This window comes from Anguilla anguilla, chromosome 7 (genome assembly GCF_013347855.1).
Source record: "Anguilla anguilla isolate fAngAng1 chromosome 7, fAngAng1.pri, whole genome shotgun sequence".
NCBI classification, from domain to species: domain Eukaryota; kingdom Metazoa; phylum Chordata; class Actinopteri; order Anguilliformes; family Anguillidae; genus Anguilla; species Anguilla anguilla.
Window position 1 is genome coordinate 47312809 of NC_049207.1, and position 19752 is coordinate 47332560.

The following is a 19752-nucleotide window of genomic DNA, read 5'->3' on the forward strand; positions in this document are numbered from 1 at the left end:
AAACAGCAAATTACAGCATTTTACAGCCAGCATTGCATCTATGTATGATCCATAAATGTAATATTAACTCATAGTGCTATTATATTTACGTGTTATGATTGTGTGTGTGCGTGTGTGTGCGTGTGTGTGTGTGTGTGTGTGGCTGTGATTGTGTGCGCATGCCTAGTCTGTCAGGCTGTAATGGAAAAATAAAATGAGCCTGGGTTTTATTGATTTATCGTAGCTTGCCAAAGACACACCCCTGGTAATTTTATTCAGAGATGAAAGAAACCATTTATTTCCTCAGCCTTTTTTATGGCTATGCAGTGAGTGTCACTAATGGTGGTAGAAATCACCTCTCCTTCCACACACACCATTATACCTCACTCACCTGTAATATCTTCTTACAGGCACGCTGGCCTGCGTTCAATCAACATTTGCCCTTATCTTTGACTCACACATAAGTGGAAGTGAAAATTTGTTATGTGCAAATTAAATTTGCCGGTTCATTTTGATGTTTGCTCAACTCAGGATCGAACAGTTAGATTTAGTTGTGAGTTAAGGCAAAGTGTTTCATTTTAATTGTGCTTTAATTTAATTCAGAGCTTTGTAACGTGTTTTAGCTAATCACACAATTAGTGCTACTATTGTGCTATGACTGTATTCGCACCTGACTCCCAGGTAAAAGGAGGGTGGAAAACCAGCAGTTCTTGGTCCTTGAGCGCCATGGTTTTTGTGACAGGGTTCTACAGTGGCAGACAGTACCCACAGATACTCATAGACGCTAAATAAATCAGCCAATTTTCTTCTGTCTTGAAGGACAATCAACATTTGTCCGTAACTTGTTCGGCCTTCAATAATAAATTTAAGTGCTTAAATTCACTGAGATAGTTCGATGTGTTAAACAATTGTAATGAACTCACCAAACTGTTTGTGATGGAAAATGTTTTTGAGTGTATTTGTAGATCGGTGGGTAGGACAAATGTTGATTCAATAGAGGCTTTGGCCTCAGTTTAGTGTTATTCTGGCCCCATTCAGGATTAATACTGAATTATTGTGTCGGGGAAAAAAGATTTCAGGAATATATTAAGATGTTCCCATTTTTATTAGAATGTTTATTGCATGGTGAGTATTTGTGGGGTACTTCCATTTTTTGAAATCCTGAAACTTGCATTTATGGGCTTCATCCCTGAAAGGAAGTGGTAGTGAAAGAGAGGATATAGAGACATCTGAGTGTAAAGATGCGTGCGTGGGAGAGAGAGAGAGAGGGTGAGATTGGCCGAAAGAACGTGTTTGGTGGAGGACGTCGTGGGTGGAAGTGGTTGCCAAGGACATTTTTTACACGTTCATGGAGACGAGCTGAATTAAAACAACGACGAGGACGCTCTGGTTTAACACACTGTTCCGTACGGGTACTATGGACCTGCAGAGTACGGACTGCATACCTTCAGTCAGGGCCTTAGCCAAGGCAAGATTGCCTTGTCTCGCAAGTTCAAATCAGGTCAGGCTGTTGAACTGGTTTAATGCCGAAGCAAAGTTAAATGTTTCAGGAGGAAAAGTCTGGCATTGCGTTTTTCATTACGAATAACTCAGAATTTCAGTGTGCACTAAAATATTACAATGTCTGCACTGGGCAATTATGGTCCGTGGACAAAAAACAATTTCTTAGTGTTTTATTGTTGAAGGGTCAGCACCAGATATTATAAAAAATCAAATACACCAGTGTAAGTAATTTTATTTATTATTGCTGGTGAGGCAGGGTTGTGTAGCTCTGAGAGGATGCATTGTTTACCCAGCGTACATTGTGTACCCAGCATTTACTTAGTACATACTCATTGGTACTAAGTAGTATACTTGTGCCTTAGAGCCCTGGCCTCGGCTACCTTCTCTTGAGCCCTGGTGTCAGAGGTTAGGGCCTTGATTTCAACTTGTGAAAAACTCAGAGGTCTGAAACTTGTTACAGGTACAGATAGATGATTCAGAATGCCGCTGCCCGACTCATCTACAACCTCCCCAAATTCTCCCACGTCACTCCCCTGCTGCGATCACTTCACTGGCTACCGGTCGCTGCCAGGATCCGATTCAAAGCCCTGACCCTTGCCTACACTGCCGCCAACAGGACAGCCCCTATCTACTTGCAGGACATGACTCAATTCTATGTGCCTGCTCGACCACTCCGCTCTGCGGCAGCAGGGCGTCTTGCAACCCCTCCCACCCGCCCAAAGGGATCACAGAGCTTCTCCACCCTAGCTCCCCAGTGGTGGAACGAACTCCCCGTCCCTCTCCGAACCTCCCCCTCACTATCCATCTTCCGCCGTGGCCTGAAGACTCATCTCTTCAGACTATACCTAGAATAACCACCACCACGCTGTGTATATATATATATATATATATATATATATATATATATTAAAAAAAAAAAAAAAAAAAAAACCCTTTTTCCTGTCACTTGTTACATGTTGCCCCATCCCTGCACTTCTTGGTAAATTGTATTTGTCCTAATACTCTAGCTTATTCTTCTGCCTAGTTTGGCTTTGCAGATGTTAGACCAGGATAGTGTTCTTTGTTCTCGGCTAGAAATAGCTTTACAAAATAAGTAATTGTACCTTACTGAACCCGTGTTCAGCAGTTGTCTACGATCATGAAAATGCACTTTTGTACGTCGCTTTGGATAAAAGCGTCTGCTAAATGAATGTAATGTAATGTAATAGGCCCAGGGACTCAGTTCCCACATCACAGAGATTCAGAAGTTCTCTGACATGATGCCTTGCACCAATCTCAGAAGTCTGGACTTGGGTTCCACATTTCAGCATTAAGTTGTGGGTTTGAGAATTATAATCCTGAGTTTAAGTATTATCATCCAAAGTTTTAAATGTTGTAGTCGTGAATAGTTAGTAAGAATTACAGTCCAGAGTTTAAGGACTATAGTCCACAGTTTAAGCACTGTAGTCCTGAGTCGTGATATTAAGCATTACAGTCCAGAGTTTAAGCAATATAGTCCTGAGTTTAAGTTTTTCTCCAGTCTTTGCACTCTGTGTGACGCCTGACCTGGTCGTGTCTCTCTGCAGACGTGGACGAGTGTGCGGAGGGGAGGCACTACTGCAGGGAGAACACCGTGTGCGTCAACACGCCCGGCTCCTTCCTGTGCGTCTGTCGCCGTGGATACATCAGGATCGACGACTACTCCTGCACAGGTGGGTCCCGCCCCTCCTCCTGTCCTGGCCCTGCCCACAACTCTCACCTGGCCTCCCTGAAAATTAAATATACTGCAATATATTTCTGAAAAATGTTGCAGCACTTCATTATATATGGGAAATATTGACATCATTGCGGCCTTCAGATATTGCAATACATTTTAAAAAATTGATTGTTGAGGCATACTTCTCATATTGTAATATTTTACATGTTTTACCTTCACATATTTTAATATATTGCAGTATATTCCCTGCCCAAAGCCCAATTAAAAAAAGGTATGGCCTTATTTGCTTCTGCTGAATAAATGGTTTGTCCTCAGACTTTTTGTTACCATTGAGATTGTCAGTATCCTACACAATGCTGGGCAGTACTATTTCCTTTTTTATCTTGTTCGATTACTTTATTGACCTTTTTACTCTCTGGTGGCATTGTTCTCCTTATCTTTTTGGCTTGCTTAAACTGTGCAGGTTTAATATTTCTCAACCTCAGAGAATGTTGCATCAGTGCTTTGAACTGTAGACGTTAAGACTTTGAATCCAGATTTTTTTTTAAATTTCACTGAAAGGAAGAGCTGAAACCTGGGTGTTTTGGCACAGGAGTTAAGTCTTCTCTGTTTGGGATATGTGGTGGAGACTGCAGGTTCAAGTCTTGGTTGAGAAGTATGCACTTACTGAAATATTTATCACAACTAATGTAAAAACATGTAAAAAAATCAGGTTCTTTCAGTAAATAATTGAATGGATTTCTAAAATGGAAAATGTGAAATTGCTGTTAATCTTCAGGTCTTGTTCTGTGTCTGGATTTGTCTGCTTCAGTGAATTCTCACATTTTTCTGTAACTCTTGTCTGCTTGTATGTGCTGCGAGTCTATTGGCAAGAAGAGAGAATAATTTATGAGTTGTGCTTTTCCTAATCTCTCAGTTTTGTTCATTTACAATATTTAGAGCCAGAAAAAAGATGTGAACTGTACCAGTTCAGAGATGCCCTGCATGGCCAAAAGTATGTGGACATCTCTTCTGTCGGAGAATAATTCAGTTCAACACAGAGACTTCAATCGAAGTTGAGAAGCTTTAATACATGATATCAAGAATGGAAGTACAGCATCTGCAGTTGTCTGCAGTTCTTTGTAAAAATCGACAGTTTATTTAACAAGTTTTATACCTCCCAGACAGACAGAGAAACTTTCAAAGAGATGGAACAATAATAGTTCTTGTTCTGAGGAAACTGATTAAACATGGGAGGTTCCATATTTGCCAGCACGCCCAGGCTGTATGTCCAGCAGCCAGAATACCACGATAAGGCACTAAGCATAAAGAAAAACACTACAAGATTCCTTTGTAATTTTCTTCAAGGAAACAGTCAAATTAAAATCAGTTAAATTCTTCCTCATCTGGCTACTTCAGCCACACCCATTGCTAACAGGTGCATGAAATTAGACAAACGCCATTCTTGGCAGTATAATGGGTCGTACTGAAGAGCTCAGTGACTTATTGTCCCGTATTAGTTATTTTTCACAGAGCCTGAAAAAAAATGTATTTGGAAACAGAATTCAATATTATGCAATATAATATAGTGTAAAAATGAAGAATAAAGGAGGGCCACAGGCTTGCAGATGTATCGCAGAACTGTAAGAGGCTGCTCAATGAATCCTGTTTGCTGGTCTGACCTCCAGTTGCCTGTTCCTATCTGCGAAGGTGAAGCTTCATCCCCGGTTTCCACGGCGGCGGCTTTGATATCCTGTGTCTTTGCCGCAGGTTAGACTTTAATCCATCCGAGGGTTGATGCGATGTGCGAGGCGCGTGTGGTTGTGTGTGTGTGTGTGTGTGTGTGTGTTGTTACGCTGGCAGGCAGGATGCTTTCATCCCCTGATAAGAGGCCCCGCTTTATCGTTTCGGGGGTTAACTGGAGGATTTCCTGTCCTCAGGAACCTCAGTAGGAGATTAGGGTCAGGGGGTTCATTGGGCGTTGGGGGAGGGGTGGGGGGAGGGTTGTTTTCCCACTGATATCAGCCTTCACAAAGCGGCAGCCCCAAACGCGCACCAGGAAACACCTCTAACCGTCTTTCCCATCGATTTTCTGAAAAACGACTTTCTGTGTGTGCTGTGAAACTGATAAATGGATTAATGGCGCGTGCCTTTCCCCAGCAGAACGTGCCGTACCTTGGAGCTGACGTGTACGCACGCTCCCTTTCGTGCACTACGTCACTAAATCGTCCTGTGTTACAATAGCCAGGCAATAACCAATAACGTAACGCTAAGGTGCTAGCGTCATGCTGATGAAAGTGCAATATTAAGCTACTCAAACAATAACTACAACCTCAAAGAAGACCCAGTTAAGCATAAAGTGGTATATAAAAAGACAACCGAGCATTTATTATACAGCAAAGCAGGGAGTTTCATCTATTCCTAAAGATGTTAAAAGTACGTATATAAGCTCAGGGCAGGTTGCAGGCTCTCACCGAGCAGTCAGTGGGTATAGATGGAACCCATGCCAGAGTTGAAAATGGTCCTCCATTAAAAAGTCCATCCATCAATCCCTCGTAGATGTTCTGAAGTAGGCATTGGGGTGACCATTGATTATCCTTACAACCTGCGCTCTTATCCAAAATATTTTAATGTAACTAACGTGAAGCAGGCTACAGTTGCCAATCTAACTAGCATGTTAGAGAAAAAAGTCATAAGCACAGAGTTCATAATGTCATCAGGATCAGCAGACAGCAGATTGCAGACAGTGGACAGTGGAAAAAGTTACAGAATATCTGTATATAGTCCTGCATCTTTTTAATGTCGCTGCTCCACGACGGTCCCGGCGTCCTCAGCAACAGGCATCCCTCAGCCTGGTTGCCAGGCGATGTCCAGCGGCATCCGTCTCCTGAAGAGGGTTGTCGGGCAACGGCATGCATCTTCCCCCTGGCACGACTCCCGACCCAGATCTCTGCAATAGGACCATGACGTCATTATCTCCACCTCTCGGGGGGGAGGATAGAAACAGTACACGAAGCAAAATGAAACATCGAGCAGGGGATACAAAAAGCGCAGGAACGCAAACACCAAAAGCACTGGGTCGTAGCATGTGGCGCCTTTTCTCCAGTTCACTGCAGGGTGCTCTTACTAAATTAATGGCCTGGATAAATACTGTTTACTTCTCACTTTGAACTTTCTTTTCTGCTGAGTATAGAATGGACAGCATGCCTTTAGTTACCTCTGCCATTTTGCTCATTTATTCAGAGTCACTTAATACATCTTGTATGTCTGTGTGTGCATGTGCGTGTGTGTGTGTGTGTGTGTGTGTGTGTGTGTGAGAGAGAGAGAGAGAGGACGTGTGTGTATGTTTCTGTGAGGAGGAGGAATTTGTGCTCTGCACACAGACAGGTACACCTTCCCATCCGTGTATAATGATCCCGCACCCCGGTCCCAGCCCATATTGACAGCTGAGGCCTCGTTAGTCGTATTCCTGCATTGTGTATGCAGCTCTTCGGCGAGGCTCCATTCAGAACTGCACCTAGGGAGACCAGGCGGTAAAGATCTGTAATTATAGGAGGTAATTGGTGTCATCTTTGCTGCCATGGACCGGTGACCACAGTGATCTGAGGACAAGCCTGCTGTCTCATCTAATTAGTGCTGAAATGCTCCGTACCAAACACCCCCCCCCCACCCCAACCCCTCCACCCCTCCCACCTCCGGGTGACCTCCCAAACTTACACAAGGGGCGTGTACCAGAACTCTGAACAAGTGTGGCTTTTCCATTTGAGAGTTTTGCCTGTTATGTATAATCTGTAGAATTTGTCCATTCTATTTGTTTGTTAAGCCTGTGTATAAAATTAAGACTTCGTGGCGTGGTTCCCAGCCTTCGGTTATGGAAAGATGTACTGTCTGCAGGGGTTGTGGCTACCTTTCAGTCGGCAGCCATTTTAGGCTTTGGGAACAAGGTGTGTGTCCTCTTTAGCCAACCAGTCAGTTAATTGAAGCACTTAAGCACTGAAATGTGCGGAACAATCAGAACAGGCACTGCGGCCCTCTAGGATTTGGGCTCGAGGGACCCTCATTTTGCGATGTTAGCGCTTGCGTCAGAGGAGACGAGCTCGGGGAAGGTACGTGAGAAGAACCGTTTAACTACAGGGTTCCAGGAGGAGGAGTTTATGCTAATGGCTCCCCCATCACCATGACAGCCTCTCTCGGAACACTTCACACTTTTTTTTTTGGCAAATGAAAGAACTCAGAAGTCGTGGTGCCAGTGCGGGGAGCTATTTGCATATTATTCTTTTCTGTTCTGATCTCTCCTTCTGAAAGTCAGACGGAGAGAAACGTCCGGGTGTTAGGAATCATATGTGCTCTAGTTATTTTTCCGGCTTATTTCACCTTTATTTTTTTTCTTTCCTGTTTTCTTCTTCTCAGTGTATCTGTCAATTAACCCTGGTCTCCTGATCAAATTCCTGCAAAAACTGGCTTTCTACATTTAAACACCTAATCATCCTCTCCATCTGATTGGTTACGAAATCCCTTGCATTTCTTATCCCCCTGGTCAGCACTTGTGTTCTGAATTGACCTACCTGGTGAAATACAGGTAGAAAAACCTGTCAGTATGAGTTCCCACTCCTCTGGAGATCGCTGAATCTCTGCCAAGAAAACTTCCCCAAAGGTGACGAGTCCAAATTTAGTCTCCTACTGCGGTTCTGCGGGGGATAGGGGAGTCGTTTCGGGACAGTCACTTTCCCGGGACTGTCTTTAGGATTAGACGGCGCTGATGTGGAAACCACACCCTTATCTGTCCGCGTTGGCGCTGCGACTTTAATCCTCCAGACGCAAATGTGTGGGCACAGGACTGGATAAGATCAGCCAGCGTTGCAGTACAGTACATTCTAGCCTTGACAGGCAAAATAGACTGCACCTTTTCAGCTGCGAGAAATTGGCTGTCACACTCCAGAGAGAAACATGCATAAATACAGTGTGATTTAAAAAAAAAAAAAAGTTACCCTGTTAAAAAGATGATTAATATCTCTTTGCTCCCACGCACAATATTATTAATGTACTTAGTTTTTTTTTTCCCTTCTTTTGGGTTTTTACATTCTTAATTTTGCGTGCTCTGTCATTTTCTGCTGGTATTTCCCTGATATGTTTTAAAACTTTGCTCTCGGAAGCAGTCGAGGGTGAAATTCGCTGGCGGCCCCCGCTTGTGATAAATGCGGGGCCTCGCGGCGGACGGGCGGGGCCCCGGCTTCGGGGGCCCCCGCGGAGGAAGGATCAGACCGCGCCTTCACGGTCGATTGGGCGGCGCCGAGACGCTGCCGGTTAAGCTCTCCGCTCGTCGGGGCCGTGGAGTGCAGGCGGACCGACGCCTGGCGGAAGCCGTCGAGTTCTGTCCGAGGCACAATTTCCTGCTCAGCCCTCCGTTTTATGTTCTCAGGGGTGGGTGCTTTTCGCTCTCCCTACGCCGGACTGTGCAGCATTGCAGGTTATGAAGCTGAGCTGTGACAAATTTAAAGCCAGTCAGCCTGACTTCACCGGTGACTCCGGGTTATTATTTATTTGTTTGACTTGTGTGGCTTAGATTTCACGCGTCCTCTTTTGCAGCTGAATATACCGTGGGGAGATTCTGATTTGTGGCTGTGCCCCACCTGTGTCCTGAGCTTGCAACCCTTAAGCCTACTACCTTACCAGGGATATAAGAGTTCTATGAATATGAAAATGTATGTCTTTCAGCCCACCTGCACCAATTCTGCAGTTTCAGAATACACACATATTAAGAGATTGCTGACTAGCTCTTATTGGCTTCTTGGGTTGTCAATCACAGGAATAGGCTTTTTTATTGGTTGCAAGCACTTATCAGTAACCTAATTGATGCTGATGAGATCTGAGATGCAGAAACCACATGGAACTCCGGTCCCTGTCTGTCAGTGACCCGCCCCAGAGGAGAGGGTAAATCCTAACAGAACCGAGTCTCTCTTTTTTTTGTCGTGTCCGGCCCGTGTTCCAGAGCATGACGAGTGCGCGAGCGGCCAGCATAGCTGTGACCAGAACGCCCTGTGCTTCAACACCGTGGGCGGGCACAGCTGCTCCTGCGAGCCCGGGTTCTCCGGAAACGGCACGCACTGCAGAGGTGAGCTCTGGCCGTAACCTCCCCCCTGTCAAAACGAGGTCAACTCTGTCACCTCCTCCTGTGTCGGCTCCATCGCCTGAGTCATTCATTTCCCGTGTCAACTCTGTCACCTGGATCACTCTCTCCCTGTGTCAACTCTGTTATCTGGATCACTCTCTCCCTGTGTCAACTCTGTTATCTGTGTCATTCTTTCTCTGTGTCAACTCCATCACCTGTGTCATTCATTCCCTGCGTCAACTCTGTCACCTGGATCACTCTCTCCCTGTGTCAACTCTGTCACCTGGATCACTCTCTCCCTGTGTCAACTCTGTCACCTGGGCCATTCTCTCCCTGTGTCAACTCTCACCTGAGTCTTTTTTTCCCTGTGTCAACTCTGTCACCTGAGTCGTCTTCTCCCTGCGTAAGCCTGGATGATGCTCGCTGGGTTATTTTTATATCTTACCTGTGTTCGCTCTGATCTAGGCCACCTTCTCTCGAGCACGTTCCTCCCCGACTGCATCACTGAAGTGCCTGTCCTGGATTACGGAGCTGTGTGACTGATCTTTTTTCGGATCGATTGACTGTCTGATGTTTGAGTTCTCAGAGTGCGCCTCTCAGACCAGAAACGGGCCACGTTAGCGGGCTGCAGCAGCTGCCATTTTGAAACCGCGATTCTTTGAATGTGTTCTCACTTTGTGCTCCGTTCTCTAGCTCTGTGTGACGGCGTGTGCCAAAACGGAGGCACCTGCGTGTCTCAAAACACCTGCATCTGTCAGCAAGGCTTCACCGGGGAGAGGTGTGAAACAGGTAAGGCTTTGGCAGGGCTTCCCCGTCACCTGAGCTCTTTTTTAAATGTAATCTTTATTTTACAAGGCCGGTCAATTGAGCTCTTATCTTACTTACTATCGTACTTTCTATCGTATTTACAATGCCGGCCTGACAAGAGTCAAAAAGGACCGTTGAGGAGGCGGAAGGAGGGGAGTGGGGGTGGGATTATAAAAGGGGTAAAATAAAAGAGATGAAGTAAAGTAAAATAAATAAGGACTAACAGAGCGACAACAGAAGATTAAGATAAAAGGCAAGCGATAGTCAGATAACAAATACCAAACAAGCGGCATGTAAGCACAAAATGCGACGGCAAAAGCACAAAATCAATGACAGGTCAGCATACACAGCGCATGGAAAGATGGGCGGCAACAGACATTTTGTATTAACAGGATATAACAGATATATTCTTATCTGTGGTAGCTCACCTTGAAAGAAAGAAGGCGGGCTAGGGTCGTAGTGATGTAGTCTATTCATTTAAGCGCTTGGCACGTGTGGTTTACTCACCTTCACCCCAAAACATTTCATTTATACAGCTGGATATTTACTGAAGCAATTTGGGTTAAGTTACATTGCTGAGGGGTACAATGGCAGTGATCCAGCTGGGAGGCAAACCTGCAACCTCTGAGTTACAGGTCCTCTTCCCTTAGCATTATACTAAACCGCCACCCGATCAGACCGTCAAGTGTGCCTAACGTGGGATTTCAACCTTAACTCGGGATTAGAATTTTCCATAGCGTAGCATGAGCTTATCTGAAATTGGTTTCTTCTCTGGTTGTAAGTAAATTTATAAAAGGGCTTTTTTTGGGGGGAAAAAAAATAAATAAGTAAATAAAATGTGGGCCTTCGCGGGACCGTGTTCACAAAATAAATCCTAAACCTGTCGGGAGGTTTATGTGTTCATTCAGACCCCCCGTGGAAAGGCAGACAGATGTCGCCCCGTCCCGCTGACAGACGACGGTGAATCTTACTGGCGTACGCCCCGCTCGCTCCCGTCGAGATTGTCTGCTTGACAGCAGACTTTACAATTCAATCTCCGCTCGTCCTCCGGAATGTTCCGTGTAATTTTATTTGCTTTCAGGGGGGATGGGGGGGGGGTGCGTATATTTCAGCTGGCTTTAGTGTGTCGCGTATATAAAAGGGCGGCTTTGCGGGTTTTAACGCCGCCGTTCGGCGCGCGTCCCGACTCTCCGTCCCGCTCCGCGATATTTCTGAAAACAGGGCTGCTGGCGGGACAGCGAGTCCCTCTCCTTCACAGAACTGACATTTTGTCGGCTGTGATCGTAAAAATGATATCTGGTGCGCGCCTGCGCCCGCCTTTGTGTTCGTGGCAGTGATTGGGTGTTCTGCGAGGCTGCATTTTCTGCTCAGGGCCACAGAATGTTTCGGCTTTTTATGCGTTTTTAGTGTTTTTTTTTTTATCCCAGTGGTCCAGATAAGAATGTTTGAGGGCTGTTTGATAATCTGGTTTAGTCTTGTTGGAAGTGTCGTTGCAGTGCCGTCTTGAAGCTGACTGATGGTGGTGTGTTCTCTCTCTCTCTTTCCCTCCCTTTCTCCCTCTCTCCCTCTTTCTCTATCCCTCCCTCCCCCCCTCTCTCTCTCATAGTAGTATTACTGAAGCAGCCAATGTCCCATGCAGTCAAATGTTTGAAAGGCACAAAGTTTAAAGGGAATTTATACGAGAGGACAGAGAAGCTTGACATACCTCTGCATAATAAAGGCTACAGCTGCTTGTTAAATGATTTTTTTTTAAAACCACACACCTCACGCTCTCCGTCCCTTGGCAGGGTCTCACTTTGTGTCTGCGTGCCAGATAATCGTGGATGTTGATTATTATTCAAAGAGCAGATCGCTGAGAACTTTGCGGAGGTAGATGGATAGACCCTGAGCGCCTGCCACAGGTGACAGCACATTATCAGTGGCGCACTGAGTAGCCTCCGTATCTCCCCCATGTACTCGACTGACTGATTGACTGTGAATCCGTCCCTTCCGCTGTCCTGGCAACCTCCGAGACAACCGCTGTCCTCACCTCCCCTCCCACGGGCGATCGCCTAGCAACCTGGGCAAACAACGAAGAACGCTCGGCGTTCAAGTAAAAGGAGACCGGAATAATTCTAGTCAATTTTTTTTTTGTGCTCGCCGAAATACAATGATGGCAGAACGCCACCGTAAAGCAGTGCAAATTAAAGGCAGGGAACGTAAAATTCCGGAACGAGTAAAAGAATGAAGGAATCAGCTGAAGTTGTGGAAGGTCCTGCCGGTAGCGGACCGCTGTGGGGTCACTTTACAAAGCGTTGGCGGGCCGACAGCTGACGCCAATGGCGGCGTGATAGGCGCTCGCTGGGATTATTCATACAGAATCCTCACCGTGATAGGAGCCGATTGCCACATGGACACCCTAGAAAGGACTTAAGTCCCACCCTGCTAACGTGTGTCGTGTTGTTCAAGGGAACGTTATGGCCAATAGGATACCCATGCTGTTTAGCCCTTTCTAGGTTGTTGTTCTAGTGACAAACAAAATAGGTGCCCTATGAGGGTGGTGCATATTTGTTCAGACCGCGGCCTCAACAGCGACACCTCTGGTCAGTTGGCTCCTCGCGGTCTTCTAGTACTGGGCCGCACAGTCCTGTGCAGAGACTGCACGGTTCAGCTGGACTTGCCCGCGGTCTGAAAGACTAAGGAGCTGGTTGCACAGGTTTCAGCACCTGTGCTAACGAGCACCATCTCAAATTTATGGGAAACGTTAGCGGAGGCAGGACGGGCTTCAATATCCGACTACGTCTTTGCAAAATCAGGAGCGGGAAGGAGGAGAATGAGAAGTTCTTCATAAAACAGAGCTAGAAATGGAAAGCGGGAGGCGGCCGCAGCCAAGAAATGAAATCACGGAGTTTATCACGCAGCTGTGGATAAACACGATCGTAGGGGCGGAATACATTTCTGCTGCTCACTTCTGAATATATTGTGAACTTGGAATGCATTACCGCTAGAATAAATAAGCGCAAAGTCTCAGCGGCGCGGACGGGGGCAGCGATCTACGCTGCTGTCAGAATTTTGGGTGGTAGCTGTTTATACATATAGTGAGCTGGAGTTTCTGTCTGTCCTTATCATGAGCTTTTTTTTGATCCACCAGTAATAAGAATATGAAATCATAATAAATAAGGCATATTATTAGTATTATTATTATTGTTATATCATAGAAACACTGGTAATTGTCTTTTTCAGACATTATAGTTTTAGGGCAGTACTCAGCCAGAATTAATCACGCTTCACTCTCAGTTATTGATTCCTGGAGGAAGGTCCATGTTGCAGTGACTTTTTTAATTTCAGACTGTTTAGGCCTCAGCAGGGGGGAGGGGAGAATATTGCTCTCCTGTGGTTTTTGCGAGGGGGGGGGGGAGGGGGTTGGCGGATGTTATGATGCTACACTGATATTTTGTCTTGTAATTGTTGTCTTTAAGGCAAAAAAAATATGAATGCCAAATTATTATTATTATTATTATTATTATTATTATTGGATCAGTATCCAGGCCTGGACCTGATTGATTAAGGGAGCTTTGGGGGAGGCTTGGAGGTGGGGGTGGGTGGGTGCAGAATGGCAGAGGGGGTTAGCGAGGTCGACCCAGAGCTGCTGTCACAGTGGGAGAGAAGACTTCATCCGAGTGATTCACCTCAGGAGCTATTTTGGGTTGCTTGGCGGGGAATAGCTGGAGATGGGGACCGGTTGGTGGGCTTTCCATGTAGTTACGGAGTAGGACAGGCTTTGGGCTCACACTGGGGAGGGAGGTATTTCAGTCAGTAGGAAGTAAAAGTCTGTTTGCACATACCCCTCCCCCCCCCCCCCCCCCACCCCCCGTGGATGAGACATCTTCAGTGAGTGAACATGAAGAAGTTCCCCCTCCCGTCTGAATTGCCGCGCTAACTTCACTGGTGGTCCGAATGGAAGCTGAGCCTCGTGGAACGTGCTTCTCATAACCGCTGCGCTGCGTGATGGCATATTTTTACACCGCTGAGCCGAGTCTAGGAAAATCGCGGAACAGAACTAGTTACAAAGAAGGAGTTGGTGAAATCAAGACTTTCTCCCACGTCCTTGCTTCCCCTCTCTGTGTTGGTCTCCTTGTTTCGGTGCCGACTCCCCTTTCTTCTTCGGGGAAATAAAAATCGCGACGATCGGAGTTCCAGATTAGAAGGTATCGCGGTTTCGCTGGCGAGGGAAATAACGGCGGCTTTGACTGACATGGCTTCTGAATCCGCTCCTCCCCCGGGTGTTGGGGTTTCACTGCGAGCGCGATGTCTGTTAGTGCAAGGACATTTTTCCACCAAGAAGCCAAGCCAGCAAACCCCTCCCCCCGCCTTTTGTTAAAAATCAATCGGACGTGCTACAGATTACATTTTCATTCGCATTTCTGTTCACTGAGACAGCTAGCATGACTCATCACCTGCACCTACATAAATCACAATTCAGATATCGATGCGTTAATGTTTATATATTGACCTTAGTTTCAATTAATATTAGACTGAAAACAGAATGAGTATTCAATGTAATAAATAAACGAGTACACAAAGTCCTGCAATGGACAATTGTCCCTGCAATTGTGCTACTTGGGTTGGTTTCAAAGTTTCTTTGGGTCAGAGTGGATTCAGTCAGGAGGTTACTAAAAGGATCTTTTCAAATTGTATTTTAAAATGGGATTGAAACAATTTAAATGACCTGATTGGTAGATGTTAATATTTAAAAGTAAAGTTTTTCTCTCATAACTAAATGATGGCAGAAGAAGTGGTAATAAAAATAGTAATGGTTTTCAGTACTTCAGTCTTCAGTAATAATCTCCAGTACTTCAGCAAGGGCCTTGTTCCTTTCTCTGTCTTGGTTTTTAGAAAATGCTTAAATTAAGGGAACCGTCCTCAGTCCTGAGAATTTCTGGCGGACATTTTGTGTTTATGTGACTCTTCATTATCTTCAGAGAGGGCTCTCTGGTTCCTGTACAGTACAGCGGTATTTCCTGCCCAGTGTTTCCTGGCGTGTAGTCAGCATTGTTATTGAAGGGGCCAGTTAGCACAAGCATCTTTCTCTAGTACCCCTCAAGGTATTTTTCCTCTTTTAAAATTCTGTGAGAAAAACGACAACATGGACTCTTTGCTGTGATTGATAATGCTGCCCTGGGGCTTAGCACTATTTGAACTCAAACTGGTTGTTTAAGCACCGCAATTATGTTTTTAAATTTTTTTTATTTAAAAAAAAAAAAAAAATAAATTATTTATGCTTTATTTATTTAATAATTTTATTTATTTTTTTGTATCTGGCATGGAGGCAGGCATTTTGTCACACCTAATTAGCAGCTCTTATTTACGATTCGTAATAACTGGAGCTGGCTATTTAACACCAGCAGCCATCAGAAATAGCTCATTACCAGTCGATGGGATATTGCGGGAGGGATGATAGTCAGCATTCATATCCCGCAGAATGCGGAGCCAAGTCTGAGAAATGTTCTCATTGTGAATGTCCTTGTGGACTCCGTCCTCAGTGCCTGTGCGAGTCTGACACTGCAGAGCTTATCTGTGCCACATTCCACTGCCTACTTAGTGCTCACTTATCCTGTAGTGTGCACTTATCCTGTGGTAAAGAACACTGTGTTGTTCTTAGTGCTCACTTCTTCTGTAGTATGCACTTATCCTGTATTAATGAAGGCTGTGATGTTTCTTAGTGCTCACTTATCCTGTAGTGCTCACTTATCCTGCATTAAAGAATACGGTGATGTTTCTAAGTGCTCACTTATCCTGTAGTGCTCACTTATCCCGCTTTAAAGAATGCTGTGACACTGCTTAGTGTTCACTTATTCTGTAGTGCTTGCTTCTGTTCTACTGAATATCGAGTCACTGATTAGTGCTTCTCATTTACAGTTCAGCTCTCGTGTACTTCAGATCACAGAATTACTGCTTGGTGTTCACTTTTCCTGTGCCAAGAACACTGTGAGGGACCGATAAGTTCCCCATTGCTACACAATTCTTGAAATTAATTAAAAACCCTCATATGGCAGTGTACAGTGACTGTCCTAAAGTACAGTCACTGTACACATTACAATGCAAGTCATTGTTCTGGCCTTCTGCGAAATTTTTGAAAATGTACTGTATCGATTTATTGAATGCTTAATGCAAGTATGCAGACAAAAATGTCGTACTGTGAAAGTGTAGTCAAGCGGCAAAGTCCTGCTGCTCCTGACGTATTCCACAGTATTGCTGCGGAGGAGAGGGGGGGCAGGGGGGCGGGGGGAGAGCCGCTGCTTCCCCCAGCGCTAACAAACGTGTGCGCCGTGCCTCAGTGGCAGAGGCTGGAGCCGGAGAGCCGTCTTCATTCTGCGCTCTTGCCGGAGTTTCGGCAGAGCCTCCGTCTTCGGTCCGTCACTCACGATAATGAGCGGCATATCCGCGCCTGTCCAATCCCATCAGCTCCCGGGGCTCTCCCAACCGCGGAGGAGAGAGACGGAGAGGCTCAAGGTTCACCGGTCCGGGCTCATCGACGGCGCACAAATGCAAATTCCGTCTTCCTGAAACGGAAAACCTGCCAGCTGAAATGTGCTCTTCGCAGTGCATCGTGCGCCCTTCTTAAACAGAGGAGGTTTCTGCGGTGTTCAGGTAGCCCGTGGCTGGCTTCACCTCCCGCGTACACCCCCGTTTGAAAACAAAACCTGTTGGGAATGCCTTTCATTTCCAAGGAAGCGATGCTAACTGTTGACTGGAAACTGAAAAGGGAAAACGCTAGTTTTTTGCTCGCGATGTGTACATAAAGGTAGCACCTACATACGCGTGAATGCAGATGGAAAAGCGTTCGTTTTTTTAACTGAATGCAGCGGTGGCTGATGTTCCTGCTGCTGTAACAGTATGCTGTCACTCCATATTACTGTGAGAAGCAAACACCGATAGATTGGGGTGGTCGGCCTCTTAACATGGCATGTATATTTGAAAATGCCAGAAGCTTAAAGCAGCCTCTGTATAGAGAGCATGAATATTTTACTTAACAGTTCAACCTCGCCTACAATATTAATGCCCACAAGTTGAAGGCTGGAGAGCTGTAATACAGCAAATCAAGGACGCGTGGGGGACTTCTGCTGAATTGCAGTTTGTGGGCCCTCACAAAACGCTACTTTGTGATAAGATTATTTTTATCGCCAATGAAGGAACTTTCATATTTCAGAATTGTACCACTCTCACCTGCAACCCCTGGAAAATATATGAATGCGCAATTATCTTGCTTCCCTCCTCTTCACGAATACTGGCAGTTAATATATTGGGTCCATCAAATGTTTTTTTTTTTTCATTTTCATAGGGTTTGTATAGACTTGGCAAAGCTGCTTTTTCCAATGGGAGTGGAGTAATTTGCAGAATCAGCCAAAGTCCATCATTGTTTTAAATGTTAAGATGCCATGATATGGGGGGGGGGGGGGCGGGGGTTAAAGGCGAACGGATGAAAGTTGAATGAACTGAATAAGTTAATTTTTACTTATTGTTGTGCTGCTACAGTGTTTTTAACTGAAACTTTGTCTTGCTGCAATCTTGGCAATGTCTCTGCTGAGAAAGGGACTTTCATCTCAATGAGACTTCCTGGTTAAACAAAGGATAAATAATTAAACAATGTATGCTTTGACTGGGCAATGGACCTATTGTAGTCTTGACCGGAATTACTTCACATAGAGATGTCTTGATCTTCCCCAGTTTTCTCCAGTCGTATAAGAATAATAAGCGGATCCTGCACTTTTATACTGCTCTGTGTCAGTGCACTTCTGGTTCGAAAGCCGTGCCTGGAGCAGCTCTTGTTCCCTCTTCTGATGTAGTAAAGAAATACCCAGAGTTCTTTGAGGGCGGAGCTTGGACATGTTGCAGACAGGAGGGAGTATCTGGCTCAGGGTTCTGTGAGAGGCTTGAGACACAAAAAAGACATTTTAGAGATTCAAAGCGGGGTGTTTAACCCTTTGAAGAGTGTATTTTTTTTTCTCTTCCAAAATTCTACGTCAGTGTTCTAGAACTCCATTGCTTTCAATTACCATTAGTGATTGTTACATCTCAACAAAAATGTTTTTCAATACCAAGTTACTTGCACATACAAAGCTCTGTCTTTAAGTCATTAAATAAAACTTGCTAAATCTAGGCCTTTTATATCAAAATGAGGCCAAGTTACAAAAAACAATATTGTCTATCTTAGCTCACACTAAATTAAACAAGCTCTATTCAAAAACAATGCTACAGTGTAGCTGAATGTGGCTAAATGTCCAATTGAGGAGTATTATTGATTATGGGACTGGAGCATTTGTGATGAAGAAATCGGTAGGAAAAAGAAGAAGGAAAAATGCAAACGAAATTTGGGGCTGTATTGTGTGGGCGTGTGAAGTTGCATCTGAATTTTGTGTTTACATGAGGTCAGAAGGTACAGAAGTTAATTTTCTTTAGGGTTGAGAGTCTGTGGTCTTTGTGGTCATTTCTGCAGGAAAACCTGAAAAGTGCCAAACCCATGGTGCTGTATAGGTATGGGGCATCCCCTGCCAAGCCATAACTTAGCAGATGGCATATCTGCCATCCCAATCAGCAGTAGAATGTTCAGTTACGAACATTCTAGTCACATATTTAAGGGTTAATGACTGGGGCAGGCTGGCCGAGAGGCTGGGGGTGTGGATTTGTAAGTGTGTTAGCGTGTAAGGAAGGAGCTCGCAGGGTCAGGGGGAGGTGCAGTTTTGCTGGGTGATGTTCGTCCTTTAGCACACGGCTCAACTTTTCTTGAACCCGTGTCTTTATGCCTGGAGTTCACTAATCTGCTTTCTGACATGCTACTGGCAATAATGAGCACATTTGCCCTTATATTTTCCAGCGTTGCTGAATATCTGGATAATGTCACTGTGCCTCAGGCACTTGACATATATATAGTTAGGCACGCGCACACACACACACACACACACACATATATATATATATATATATATATATATATAGTCATGGCTTTCTTTCCTGCCAACCCATTTCACTGGAGTCAGGTTAGGTGGATCACACTTTTTGAATTGTCTCAGTACCTTTTTTTATTCTACTGATATTTTGGCAAGCGCAGGCGGCACGTCACTTTTGAATTTCAAAGTCTGTCTCCTTTCTCAAAGTCTGTACCCTGTGCTCCGTCAGCTGAAATCCCCAGCTACAAAGAGCCTGAGAGATTTCATTTCATTAAGGCAAGGAGAGGCACGCGCGCTTCAAGGTAGAATAATCAGAATAATGGAAACGAATGAATTGAAATGAATTCAGGGGTAGGACAACTTCCTCTTGTACAAGCAAATGTATCTCCACAATGGAACCCTTTATTTTATGCCCTTTCTCCTGGTTGGTGAAAGCCTGAGAATTCCGAATCCTCCTATTGGCTAAGAAAATGCTGCTATTTGGTCACAGAGGCTGTGCTGACTCTCTCTGTCTGCTTGTGTAGACTTGCTGCCCCAAGAGCATATGGGAACAAAATGTATTATACTCCCTGAAGGTGACAGATGTGCTTACATTTGTGCTAAGATTACTCAGGCACAGAATCTCCCTAAGGCTTCCCCTGAAGAAAAAGCAATCACACGTACGAAAAATGTAGCGCGAGCTTTAATTCTTATCTCACAAGTTAAAGACTGTGCAATGTGTTCGCCACCAACTTTTGGGTTGAACAGACAAG

The 19752-nt window shown here is 45.0% G+C and overlaps 1 protein-coding gene across 1 annotated transcript in view; it reads left to right on the forward strand.

The window, feature by feature from the left end:
* The window catches only part of LOC118231485 (protein kinase C-binding protein NELL2-like), a 67566-nt gene that overhangs the window by 37458 nt on the left and 10356 nt on the right, over window positions 1–19752 (forward strand). The window contains exons 13-15 of the mRNA XM_035425300.1: window positions 3048–3173; window positions 9147–9269; window positions 9960–10055. Of these exons, the coding sequence (XP_035281191.1) occupies window positions 3048–3173; window positions 9147–9269; window positions 9960–10055 (345 nt within the window). The remainder of the gene's footprint in view (window positions 1–3047; window positions 3174–9146; window positions 9270–9959; window positions 10056–19752) is intronic.